At 35.9% G+C, this 14568-nt stretch overlaps 1 protein-coding gene across 1 annotated transcript in view; it reads left to right on the top strand.

Annotated features, from left to right (window-relative positions):
* The first annotated feature begins 1771 nt into the window (after positions 1-1771).
* zfpm2a (zinc finger protein, FOG family member 2a) overlaps positions 1772-14568 on the top strand; it is a 151374-nt gene continuing 138577 nt past the window's right edge. Inside the window, exon 1 of the mRNA XM_066690687.1 lies at positions 1772-2183. Within this exon, the coding sequence (XP_066546784.1) occupies positions 2144-2183 (40 nt within the window). The 5' untranslated portion in view covers positions 1772-2143. The remainder of the gene's footprint in view (positions 2184-14568) is intronic.

Genomic DNA, 14568 nt, shown 5'->3' on the forward strand with positions numbered 1-14568 from the left:
AGTTTTGACACTGATAGCTGGAAGTCGGACATCCACAGTGGATAAAGTATCGAGTTTGTCTACAGACAAAATTAATAATATGTATATGACGAAAAATAATAATGCATGAATCAATAAATCAAGGTAATCGCGGAATGGAATTGTATGTAGGCTTTAAGTATTGCGTATGTTTTTCTCGTCAGTGTGCTTTAGTGATCAGCATAACCAACAAGCTCTATAAAGTTTAATTGCATCTGTTTCATATTGTCGCACAAATCCCAGTTTACACGTTTCACCTTTAATTTACAAACAATTTAAAAACAAATATTTAGTTTACAACACCCACAATTACAATGACGATCATGGTAATAATAATAATTTCATATTAAACCGTAAATCAAGATTAAAGTAAAAATGTGTGCACACTGTGCCCTGTCACCCTTTGATCCCGTCAGACATCAGCGTGACTTCAGGTCCGATTAATTTGATAAGCACAACAAGTGACATAACCTATTCAATACAGTTTTATTCTGGTTGTATTTTAAATAGCCCATTTCAAATACGCAGCATACAAACGCCTTCCATGTAAACATAAATAAATACACAAATAACCATTAGCAAAACGCAGAACTTTTCTCTACCATGATCTCCTGAAGGATACAGCATAATGATCCATCCACAGACTAGTTCACTGGCTATTTAAATGAGTTCAGACTCCCGTCGTCCAGCCTATGCATTGCCTTTTACATTTCTCTGCTCTGCCTTTGAAGGATTTGAAGACATAAGAGCAGTTTAAACCCCGAGTATAAATATTCATGATCACATCACATTCTTTAAAATGATCAGTGGAAGGGATGCTCATGTCCGACCCCCAGCCATATCAATTCAAATCATGTGTTCATTGCCTTTCCTTTCCCTGCACGGCGTTATCCATTCACAGATAAACGTTTGTATATATAATTGGTAAAAAAAAAAAAAAAGGCAGACTGAAATAAGCAAAAGTCCGGTTTAAGGAAGATATTACATTATTGGTTGATTAGCATGTACTTGATCATTATGACATGATCAGGCCTTGCATACGTCCATTTCCTCTTGTTTTCTTTTTCAACCTTCAGTTTTCAAAACAGTTGTGGATTACAAATGGTATACACCCGTATATATGACATACAGTTGGTGGTGAGGGGGAAGCTTAATCAAAAAGTTGATGGATACAGTATGACGTGTCTGTCTCCTTTTTTTTTAACGCTTTGATCCAGTAGAGAATAGACTGTCTCTTTTTATTTAGCTAATGATTTAAATGATCTCATTCTCAATTCATGATGAACCTACAGTACTGTATCATAGGTGTATATTCTTCAGCACGGCGATATTGTGTATTTTAAGACAATTGACATTTTTGTAGCCAGGTGAGCATGCCTTCATCAACCCCCGTTTGTTTGAATTGGTCGTGAATGATTTGAATATATGAAAATCAAGATACAATAACTGAAAATATCCCCATACACTGGTCCGTGCATTCCTACTTTTGAAGTTGTCTGACCTACTGATTCGCCATGCATCCACATAGGCTTCTTGTTGGACAGTGTCTTACTCATTTGCTAATTGCAGGTCTTTAATGACTCTATAGCATTGCTTAGATTGATTTATGTGGCTGTGACAAACGAGCAAGGTGGGCAAGTAGCTACTAATCGTCGCACACATCAACTGTACCTATGGCCAGCTAGCAAAGGAGAGACTGAAAAAGCAACACTTCAGCAACACATGGTCATTCAAGTTCAGTGGTTGCGGCTACGGCACCCGGGGAGGCACAAACCTTATCTTCAAACAAAAGCGCGAAACGCTTTCACCTCTTCAGTCAGTCCGTGCGGATCGCAGCTCTGTGCAGCTTCATCACGGAGAAACACCAGAGAGAGAGAGAGGGAGAGAGAGAGAGAGAGAGAGAGAGAGAGAGAGAGAGAGAGTGAGTGAGTAAGAGGGAGCGAGCAAGAGAAGAGGGAGAGAGTAAAAGAGACGGAGAGAGTGAAACAAGAGTGATCACAATTCGCCCCCTTGTTTTCATTTAATTTTCATCTCAAACCCCAGGCATTGATCGACGCTTGGATGAACCAAAACCTATCGATCTGTCAGTGCTACACCTGGATCCACTGACCAGCACACAGCAGGCATGTCCCGAAGGAAACAGAGCAACCCACGGCAGATCAAACGTAAGTTTTCTTTTTTTAGCTTTGCTCTACTGTTTAAATCAGATAAAGATGGTAGGAAAAGTTACAGGAGGGATAATGAAGCTAGCTTGAGTTTTTAAGGCCGTGTCTTGTTTTGGATGATGCCCAAAGACTTCAGTGCAAACGGGATGTTGAGTTAGAATTGACTTATTTATGATCTTATTTGTTATACTATTTGAAAATAGATGTACTTTTTCTGCTGTCAATGACTTGTCTCCGAACAAAACATGCTTTTGCAACATGCAAGCCGTTACATCAAACGAAGTTTTATAAATGCAAGCTTGGGATGATGCACTTTTGTGAAAGTTCAACTCGGTGTCCTGGTAATAATAATAATAATAATAATAATAATAATAATAATAATAATCACTCTTGCAAAAATGCAAATTCTGGAAATCAAAATAAGATCGAATTCGAACGCATTCATTTGAGTGGAATTCTGACAGCTGTCTGTCCAAGACGTTTTGCAAGAAAATGCAATATAATACAATAACAATCATTGTATCTAGTACCACCCGTTAGTTTTCTAATTTCGAGCAAGCACAACTGCTATTCAATCCACGTTTGATAGCTCAGTTTAGGGCCAGGACTGAAAGTCTTTCGTATTATTATTATTATTATTATTATTATTATTATTATTATTATTGTTATTAACCGGAACTTAATACATGATATATAGTATTTTTTATGTGCTGAAGTATTTATGTATTCAATCAATTAAACATTTAGATGATTGCAGTTATCAGAACTTCCTTCACATTCCAATCTACGTATGCAAATATCATGCACATTTTTACAAAATATCTGAATTTACCAGTGGCATAATATGAAGTATAATAATGTGTAATAACTGCCAGCCTACTTCATGTGTTTTCTGAAACTTTAGAGCTCTGAACTTTACAATACTCAATGCTCTGAAGGACTACAATACATAATTCCTCTATGCGATGCTTCTCTTTACTTAATTCATCTAAACAGTTTAATTGTAATATATTGCATAATAATCTGACGCTATCAAGTTAATAGAAAACAATTATAATCTTGTAGTGGCCTCTAAAACATAAGTTAAAGCATTTATTTGTTGTTTTAGTTAAATTCAGTTTTACTCAACACAAAATCCTCCATATTTGAACTTTCATGAATTTTATAAAAAATAGGATACGTTAACTTGGCTGGCAAACCCAAGTCCCCATATCTAGGTTTCTTTCAGATTAAGGCACTGCCTTATTATTTTGTATATTTTCTGTTTAAGAGTGAAATTTAACTGCTGAAATACTAAATACTTTGAGGCCTTGGTTTTAAGATTATCATTTTCTCTCTCTCAGTGCTTCAGGTATTCATTTATTGTATTTTATTAAAAAAAGAGAGAAACGAAAAGTGCTTTTATCTGTACTGCAGGAACCAGTCTTAAAATGAATATTTTACACAACGGCCTTGGTATCTATATCAGGTTAGTTATTGTTCATTGATGTGCTGTAATTAACTTGTCTTGAATATGCTAAAGTGTCTGCTATTCTCAGTTTTATTGATGTGATGTTGTACAAAATTGAATTGATTTCATACAGTTGAAGTACTTCCCTTTATTTGAGATTTGATTCCGAAATCTGAAGCAGCTTTAAAGTGCTGGGGTTTCTTTTTATTATGTCTGTCACATTGATTGATTTGTATCCATTACTGTGCAGGTTAAAGACAACAGTGTGTAAAATGTACTGCACCTAAGTACTTAAGTATGGCTTCCATATTATTCAAATACAATAGTATATAGTTGTGTTTTGGATTGTATATGCAAAAAAAAAAAAAAAAAAATGTTGTGAGCTATGCAAAAGGAAATATTTACATAACCATAGTGTCATAAGCATTTCCTTTTTTATTATTTTGAAGTGAGGTTTAGTTTTTAAGTATTTGATGGATGTCTATACGTTTACAAACATAATATTTATTTTTTCATGCTTATTGATAAAACAATTATAATACTACTACTAATAATAAAATATTTAAGATGCCATTTGATATATATTTTTTTAATCTTTCTAAATGGAAATGTCTCGTTTAGTAAACAAATGTTGCTTTTATTTGATTTTGATGGTTCTAGTTGATGGGAAAATGCACATGATTGATTGAAATGTTTTTTGGGAAGGCGTATATTCATTTTGTCATATTTAGAAGGGTGTTTGGTACTGTGGCTTGAACAGGTAATTAAGGCATAGCGGTCTTGTATACACATACATGATATTGCTATAATCGATTGTATTTTGTGCACATCAGGAATAACTTTATGCTACTATTGCAATGCTCAGCTGTCATCTGATGACCATTCTTCCGACCTTATTATCGATAGACTGTTGTGTCTGAGTACATCAATATGTCTAGTATTAAAAGAGCAAAACATTTAATTTACACCATATTCAAAAGCAGAAGAATGGCATTATGTTAATAATAGTCTCTCACTGTGTTAGACAGTAAGTATTTTTCGCCTTAAACTGTGTGTGAGGAGGGAACGATTACTAGGCCATTATCTTCTTTTCTGAATGACAAAATTTTGGCAACTCAAGGCTCAGTTTTTAAAAGAGAGCTGTGAATGCAAGCCCCTAGGAAGGCAGGGTATATTAGCGGGAGCAAGTTCCTCAACATTAAAACCCTGCTTTTGAAGTGGTTGAGGCACACGTATTGTTTCTTAAACGCATACGTGTTGACAGTGTGTGTGTCCCCAGTTTAACCAACATATCTGGTCAATAAATTGTGTTAAATAACACATTTAAAAAACAACATCAAATGATGCTTAGATAAAGAGGTAGATAACAGGAACATATTCAAGCAGTATTTATAGAAATACAACATTGAATATTATATACAGGTGCATCGCTTTTATAGTTTAATTGATAGCTTTGTTGAGTTTTAAGTTGTGTGTTTAATCTCCTCCTGATCCCTGCCTATAATTTGAGATCTTTGGGAGACCGTACACATGGATTTGAGCAGAAAGGTCATCATTTTCCTGAGTGTTTCATACCTCAGGAACTCTGGCAAGGCTGAAAAGACTGAACACAGAAAGTCAGTGAAGACAGTCATTCTAAAGGACAAAAAGGTTGTTGGGCACAGTTTTTTCCCCCTGCATACATTGCCCTGTTATCTAAAATTGTGATTTATGCAGTATTTTAATATTTTGCTTATTCTTTCCCCTTGGGTGCTCTCTGAGCTGTGATAAAAAGGGAATGCTGAAAGAGCACCATTAATTTGCTCTGATGACTGGGATGATAAGGGGAGATAATGGGAAAGATAAGCGGAGAAGATATACCATCAGAAACCCGATTATTACCATTAAAATTCCAACCCAGCAATCTGCAGAAGGCTGATAATTCCTTCTCCGTTTCCACCACTTTGGATGATAAGGCAAAAAATAGTCACTCAGTGCTCCTTGATTAGGCTGCCTGGATTTCCTGATAATACGGTGATAAATTATGTATTTTTCCCCTTGTTTTTTTTCTGTGAAACGTTACATCTGATTTTTTTTTCTTTTCTTTTTTTTATATTTCAGGTCTTTCCTGTCGCCCCCCCTCCCTCCGAAAAACCTATACACTTTTATTGTAATAAGAGTTTGATAAAAAGCCTAGATAAGAGAGGAGGTGTTTTGTATGGAAGCACATATCAATGTTATCAGCCCATCTCGCCGCACCAGCTGCTAGCTGCTGTTGTTTTTAGCCTTATCACCTCCTGCCAATATGCCAATAAATTGCCCAGATTGTTAGCCGTTCCGTGGCAGCCCTGGTAAATTTATGACAGAAATGATGAAATTATTGCCGATGCTCTGTGGATTGCGATTAGTGAGGATATGATGTGTGCATTGCTTGCAACGTCCCCCTCCTAACTGCCTTGTTTGTGGTGTCCATACCTCTAGTTGCAATGAAGTGTGAGAGCACAGCGATGTTAAATGGCAAGAAAAGATACAAGCAATGTCTTTTTTTGTGTTGTTGTTATTATTATTCTGTGAGATTGCGCTCAAAGTTTGGTAGCAGTAGAAGCAGAAGGAGGTAGGGGGCACTTCTCTAAATTGTGGGTTTTTAGTGCACATGCGTTAAGTATTGCGGAGACGTATTGGAAGCCAGATGTGCTTATTAAGGTGTCTTCAAATATAAGCAACGTTTAACTAATAAGTTATACGGGGGGGGCTAAGTGAATATTCTGATCTGCGGACTTGTACATCAATTTAGTATTATTATTATTATCATGGTTGTGTTATTATTTATTATCATGACTCTTATCTTTAAAAAATAGCACCCCCACCAAAAAAGGGATATTTAAAACTGGCATAATTATAATCTTCAATCTACCTATCGTGTTTGAGCTAGGAATATACATTTTCAACTTCTGTAATAAATACAAATGAAATTATATTTACACTGTACGTTCTCCTATCTATGATCTTCAGTTTCAGAGTTGGTAATAGTAATCTTGGGACAGCTTATAGTGTAATGAATTTTGCAGTCTTTTTTTTTTTTTAACAGTTTCACAAAGAATATTGTATTGTTATTATATCTTTTTCATATTTGTAGTCTGTAAAAGTGGGTAGCCAGCACTTAAAAAAACATCTTAGTAACTTCATTCTTGTGGCTCAAGTAGTTTAAGGACTTGTTTTAAATGTGAACACCACGCTGTGCAAATTGAAACTCTTATAAAGTTGCCAGGTCCTTTTCCAAACGTATGTAATTTTGTGTAAACCATTTGGGGCTTAAGCAAAAGCCTTGACTTTGATTACTACCATTGCGTTTTTATGTTATGTATACATAAACATGTCAGGCAAATATATCTGAAGGTTTATGGATGATTGCGGCTTTTGAAGAGTTGGTACAAAAACAAAATTGAATGAATACAGACTTCTTTTTTGGATGAAGGCCTTGTGTTTCATGATTTCACAAAGTTGGTACTTCAGATCATATTTTATATTTTAATCATTTACCTAGTTGTAATGCTTGAAAATAATTCTGAATAATGAATGGAATTGCTTTTATTGTGTACTTGTAAGACATGATAAATGAGTCAATACAGGATGTAAATGTAACAATGATGTTGAGGCTGAAGATATAACATAATTATATTTACTTTAATCAGAAATTTATATAATATTGTTTATTCATAATCTCCCCACGAATAACCAGCAAGGAGGGGATGTAAACGGTCAGTATGATATGTTTATTTATCCCCCCTCCACCAATATGCATAAGAGGTATGCAGTATATTGGACAGTCAGCTATTTCTGTATGATTTTGTTTTAAGGACGCAATTTAGGAGCTTTCGAAACTGTATTAATTCCTCAATTCTTATTAGGTAAAGCTGTTTCTCTTTGTTCAACAGTAAACAATTTGTGGCAGATTTTTGTTCTGTTCTTCTTAGATCTATGCTGTATGAAGAAAGGTTATAGCGTGCCAGCTTTTTTTTTTTTTTAACCCAACATCTGTGCCTTGCCAACAACAGCTTGTGCTGTATGGTTGCCTTGTCTAAGCTGAGGAGCACTATTTGCTTTCACAGGCTTCCCATATAAACAGCGAAGACACTGATCTATCGTCTTCCTTTTTTAGAGATATGTCACTTTTTATTCATCTTCTTTTTAATTATTATTATTATTATTATTATTATTATTATTATTAATAATAATAATACATTATGATGATTACTACTACTACTACTGCTATAACAGCTAATATACATATGAAAATTTCTGTCTGTTAATATGTCTTCTCAAAGAATATGAATTTGTCTTGATCTCTGAATTCGCCAGCAGTTCACAGCAGTTTTTGTGGGGAAAGGGTAAATAAAAACGATGCTGTTTTTCTGTATTTCTGTAGCTAGAATCTGTGCTCAATAATACTCCCTACACTACAGACTAAAAACCAAAGTCAGGGAGTCAGTGGTAATCTCTCTCAGTGATACAGTGTTACATTGTATTTATTGACAGAGGTTTAGGAAAACATTAGGAGTGGGTTGAGTTTATGTAAAGGTGGGGGTCATTTCCTGACGTGGCTTCCTTTTAATCTTCTTTCTTTATGGAATTTCAACAGATTACTTTCCAGTCCTCGCTTTGGGTATATCTTTTTGACAGATGTTTTTAAGCCCAAGTTATAGTTTTTGAAAAGTGATATTTACATCGCTCTGTTTGTTACCAGTTGTTGAACACACATCATATCATCTGACAAAAGGTTCTGCTGATAAATATGAAATCTCACAATATTAATCAACCCACTTAAAGATATGTATTATCGAGGGCTTTATATTTCAAAGGTCAAAATGTCTAGCTGTTCCACACCTTCAAAAAAATGCAAACATGAAGAGAACAAAGTTTATCATGGAGTTTCCTTGCTTGATAACAGTTGCATCCTTTTGTAATCAGAGATTTCAGTAAGTTGCAAATTAACATCTCCTGGAAAATGTTTTTGTCCGGTAGAGAACTTGCTTTATGACGTGTCAGTTCTCTCATCTGGACAATGTGGTTTTGGAGAGTGGAACTCACATGTAATAACTCAGATTCCCGTTCTAATAATTGAAAGTTGCACACCAAGTACATGCACACATTTGTGCAGACGAAATATGTCCATAAACATATTGAATTGTTTTTATTTTTTATTTGATTCTGTTAAAAAACGTTTTCTCAATTGATCTAGTGCAAACACAAAACGCCAATATCAAACAATCATTCAGACTTCATTCATAAAATCTTTCAGCCGAGTTACAATTCTTTGCAGCAATTTAGAGCAGAAAAAAATGAACCATTATCAAAGAAGTCTCGATCGGTGTCTATTTTTCTAACCAGGCCTCTTTAAGTATGAGCTACTGATGTCCCACACTTTAAACAAGCTTCAGAAGAACCGCAGAAGTTAGTTTAACATAATCATTTATGTTTCAGTTTATTTAGATTTAACATCAGTGATGACTATCAAGCCCCAGGTAACAATTGACTTTTCAGGCTTCAAGTTAATAGCCTTGTCTCTTGCTTGTAGGGATCAATATTGGTATTAATTAATCACCATTATCAGCCACAGGATCTAGTTCTATTTGTTGTTACATCAGCAAAATATCAATATAGAAAGTGGACTCCCTGATCGTCATGGCAACTTCATCTCTCAGGTCAAAGAAAGTTTATCTTATCTTGCTGCTGAGAGTGGCAAACTGCTTAGGAATCTAGTTTGGACTCTAAGATCATCGATTTAAGCTTTTTTGTTGTTGTTTCGAAAAAAAGGGGCTGCATTCTAATCACAACAGAGATGTAAGATTTAAATATCGATGTCCAAAGGCCATTCTGGGAGAGGGCCTCCAATTCTGCTCTTGTTCAAGTACGTCCTTTTAAGACCAAAACAAAGCTTCGATTATTGACTTGTCACCATACAGTACGGTTCAAAGTGTTTCAGCTGTGAATACATGGTCACCCAGCTGGAGTGGTGAGATCTGATCCGACTGATTGAGCTTTCTTCAGATCTGTTGAAGTTGGTATCCATGGCAGGAAGTTGGGCTTGGGCTTGAGCAAAAACTTAATTTGGACAGTGGGCGAAGCAGAATTTGACACAGCTATGAACAGCACAAGATGACAAGTGGCTTCCATTTGTTAATGATAATTGGGTTGTGTTAAAAATGGCACACTTTCTCTGATTTAAATGTTGGAAATATATTGGTAGTTTTTACTGAGGATTCTACCAATCTATGATTTAAAATATGTGGGGAATTTGAAGAGCCTATAGCAATCTCATACATAGGAAAGAAAGATTGATATTAAACAACTAAATTATTTAGTACAGGTGGTTTGATCTTTATTGTTCATCGAGAATGGGCTAGGGTGATACTATAAGGGCTAGGGATACTATAAATCTCAGTAGTTGTTTGGTCTGTGCTGGTTTAAAGACTTCAATGGTGGCTTGCCTAATGTGTGTTTTTTTGTGTTTTTTTGGCAGGGGGCGGGGTAAATTGAGGTATCGACGTGAAATATTTTGGCATTCGTTCTTCGGTTTGGTAGACTCGATATGTTAATGCATATTCACACACTGATTCGTGGATTCGTTCATTAACACAGTAATGATAATTATACTTTTACTACTACTGGTTATGATAAAAGGTTTTCTGTTTTGAAAATAAGCACTTAAACAACAGTGTTTTGGGAGGGGGGTGTTGCTTATTATGAAATCAAATTTTCTGCATTTCTAGCCTTCAATAGAGACTTAAACTGGATACTCTGAGGACATAAGAAAAAATTAAAATTCACTGCCATTTTCATGAAGTTGAATAACTGAGAAAAAGGCATTGCAGTTTACAGAGAAAGTTAAATAGCTTTAATTCATTGGAATTAGGTATAATTCTGATTTAAATGATCAAATATATACCATTGTATTTCCCTAAACCTGGAAAGAACAGCCCTGGACATTCTATCCAATAATGGTTTCATTCACTGTTTCATACTATCTCCTCTCATGCTGTTAATGTGAATGAAAACAACTTCACAAATACTTTTGAAACTCTTGATGAGTGGAGCACTGACAAATTCACTTTCTTTGTTCAATGCCACTGCCAGTTAAGAAATGAAGAGTGATTAATATGCTTATGTTGATGAAGTTACATGTCAGTGCAATAGCGAATGAATGCTCAGCAAATCTTATAATGAACGATACTTGCATTGTAGGAGTTTTTGGTTGATTTGAGGGAATGTGAAAGCGGCACTTAGGATTTCGCTGGAATTAGGATGAAGTTCTGGGATAGGTGGTAAAAAGCAAGAGAGGATTAAATAGCAAGCTTTTCAATTCAATTTGTACATCAGCATTTCCATTGCACGACCACACAATGCAAACACCATCTTAAAGTGTACGGTGGAAAATTGCTAATGACAGAACTGATGCCCTGTAAAATAAATACATACATGTTGGAATTTATCTTAAATTTGCAACAAATATAAAACATAAACTAAAAGATACACTAATACTCTAAGAAGGCTAGATTTTGATATCACAAGCACAAAGTATTTTAAAGCAGCCAAAGTTGACTGTTGACAGTGCAGCTTATATTTCGAGATCACTAAAATATATACACATATATACACATAAGTACACACACACACATGCAAATATATCCATATGTTTTGTTTTTGCTTGCATGTATGCTTCATTTGCCAATTTGGATTCCTGTGCCAGAAATAAAATCACAATAATAAAAAATGTGGCCCTTTGAAAGACACCTACTTTTGAGGTTTCAATTCCATACGTTCTTAAAATAGTTCTTAAATGTATATTCACAAGCCAACACATTACTAATTAATATCATATTGGGCTTCTGTGTGCTATAATATGTAGAGGTTAAATACACAATGCATGCTATAAGATGTTGGAGCAGCCATTTAACCCCATTCCTCCAGTAGTCCAACATTTCCTTGAAGGCTTTTGGCAGTTGGCGACACAACTGCACAGCATGGTTCAACACATCCCACAGATGCTTCATGGGATTAAGAAGTGTTTACTGTTGTGGCCAAGGGAGAGGCTGACTTCTGCGTCAAGTGGATGCAGATCTCCTGCTGGAAGTAGCCCTTACCTTGAAGAGAAATAAAGTACAGCTCCGTACACTTGGTCATGTGATGGTCATGACATGTTAGTCGTCCATCCATTGGTGTCTAAGGTCAGCTGAACATTGCCAGCCCTCTGAACAGTAGATATGAGATTCCACATTAACCATGACTCATTGGACCACTGGGCCAACATCTTATCTTGGTTCTGTAGGCACCAACCAAGTGCATCCCTCTGTTTGCAGCACACACACATTTCCAGATATGATGATACTGCACCAGTACCACCATGGAGTTCTGTGGATGGTTCAGCTGGAAATGCCTTTCTCTTGTTTTTGATTGATGCACTAGTCCATTGCTCCTCAGATGATTCCCTGAGAAGTGGCAAGGCCTTCTCTAGTGGACGTCGCTCCCTGTGCTTTTAACAAAAATGACCTCCCACACTTCCTCCTGCTCAATGTAGTTTTACCTTCTGCTTTGCAGTCCTGATATGTGTTGGAAAATCCTGTGATGGCCATTGTTTGCGCAGTGATTAGTTCTATTTGTCGCGCACCTTCACTAATTCCTTTCTGGGAGGCTAAGAGTCTTGAATCTGTGATTTGACCAATTCTGCATCGTACTGATTGAGTTCGAATTACATCTATATTTCACTGTTTGATATGAGCAGCTGTTTTATTGTATACCTTTTATATCAAAACCCAGAGTTTCCCATTATAAAAAAGTTTACAGAGCTGTCAGTGTGTGTTTACCTGCAGAGATACTTGTAAGCTTCCCTCTAACCTCAAACTGAGCGTGTTAAGTTCTTATTGTTGAGTTGAGAATGAAACTATGTATTGGTCATAGTTAAATCATGTAACGTTTGAGATACCATGAGTGTTATCAATTTAGATCACTGAGCAAAAGCAATCATGCAGGCGGATGTCTATTTGAACTAGACCTTGATTTCATGTTGGTTGTCATAGGGGCTACTTGTTCTCTACACTCATTTATGAAATATCAAAAGCTCCCCACTTGAGTTATTCAGCATACATATTGCTGTATCCTATAGAATGAAGTACTGTGATATGATGTAACCATTACCAGAAGTAGAACATATTGTTAATTTTCTGGACTGAGTTTGAAAAACAATGAATATGTGTTTCTACATTGCTAAAAATGAAATGCCATGCCCTTCAAATCTCTGTCAGGTTTTGGATTAGACATCTTACTTTCATCTTTTGGTGATGTGCCTTAGAGTTTTTACAGGAGGTTTTATCATTAGTATGAAAGCACTGAAAGTTTGCAAACCTGTCTTCTGCAGACTCTACTGTAATTGTTTTTCATCTCCCTGACACAACTTGATACTGTACCTTCAAACAGAACAGACCTCTCTGTAAAAGCACATGAGGTTTTGTTAATAACACAATGAAAACCTTCCCCCATCTTTAGTGTTTTTATGAACTCATTTTAAGGACCACTGTTTCTGATTTGGTTATCGCATTAATGGAGTCTTGGAGCTTGCTGGAGGGAAATATTATAGTTATGCTCCTGAGAACATTTTATTTACATCACTTAGAAAAATGTTGGTTTGGTTTGGGCCGAGCCATTTACATCCATTCAATCAGTCAAAGTGTAGCAATGTTCACGCTCAGTTAGGTAATCACTTGCTGTTTTAAACAAACCGACAATTCTCTTCTTGTAGTGTGCTCCTCCGACTCACAGGCACATACATTTGACCATCATCAAGTTTCTTAAGCTTCTGAAGCAGGATAACAACTGGGTCAGATGATAAGAAGAGCAAAACAGGGAAAAAAAGAGTGCCTCTGATAAAAACTGATTGATTGATGTCTGGCTTCGGCACCATCACAAGCAGTTGACAGTTAGTTTGGGATCAGATGATTTCACTCTTTAGATTGAAGTGAAGGGCTGGTAGGCAAATCTGAAGGACAAAAAGGTCATTGGCTTTTCTCTCTCGGGGTTTGAAAGGCTTCGAGGCTTGGACACAGATCTTTTGCTCATGTTAACATATTCTGTATCCTATTTTGGATAAAACAAGAGAGATTAGGCACTAGGAATGACTGTGTACTAGTGAGTAATGCATTTCATCACAGGCTTAAGGTGCTCCAGTGTTATTTAGCAGGTGGAGTAATAGTGTTCCTGAGTCATTATCTGCTTTACTTCTTGTGTATTTTCTTTTCTTCCTCTTCTCCTTGGAGCAGTTATTATATTGTCCACTCTGGGACAGGGCCTATAGGGACTGTACCGTGGCCTCATTCAGATTATTCCTGTGCCATATCATCAGTTTTGTTTTTTTCATTTATAGATACCAATGGTTCAATGTTAGTGACTCAATAGCATTTAAACATTTAGGCTGCTATTCTCTCATTTATAATCAGTGCGATTCCCTCACAGAGTTTTGAACGAGGTAAGTAATTTAATAGATGAACGATGTTGATATTATCTGTGAGTGGTATAAATTTAATTGTTCATATCACAAAAGGGTTTATACTGAAATCTGAAACCTTTCACTAATGAGTTGGACAAGAAAATGTTTGGGTCAGAAGCATACGTTTAAAAACAAAACCCACAAAAACGCGAAGTTATCGAGCAATCAGGTGTAACACCATAGGGTATAAACGACTGTGTTTCTTATTAAATTAAACTCACAAACATTTAATGGAGATTTCCTGTATAATTTAATTTTAACATCGAAGTAGTGGGTGTCACTGAGTTACAAAGCTTGGGGATATTTTTAGTGTCAAGATTTGGCAAATTTTCAGGAGACTTTGTATTGTGTACTCAGATCTTGGAGTTAAATTCTCAAACTTCAGATAGTCTTGGTTCTGCACTTGTTGAAGCCTAATA

This window comes from Amia ocellicauda, chromosome 18 (assembly GCF_036373705.1).
Source record: "Amia ocellicauda isolate fAmiCal2 chromosome 18, fAmiCal2.hap1, whole genome shotgun sequence".
Taxonomy (NCBI): Eukaryota; Metazoa; Chordata; class Actinopteri; order Amiiformes; family Amiidae; genus Amia; species Amia ocellicauda.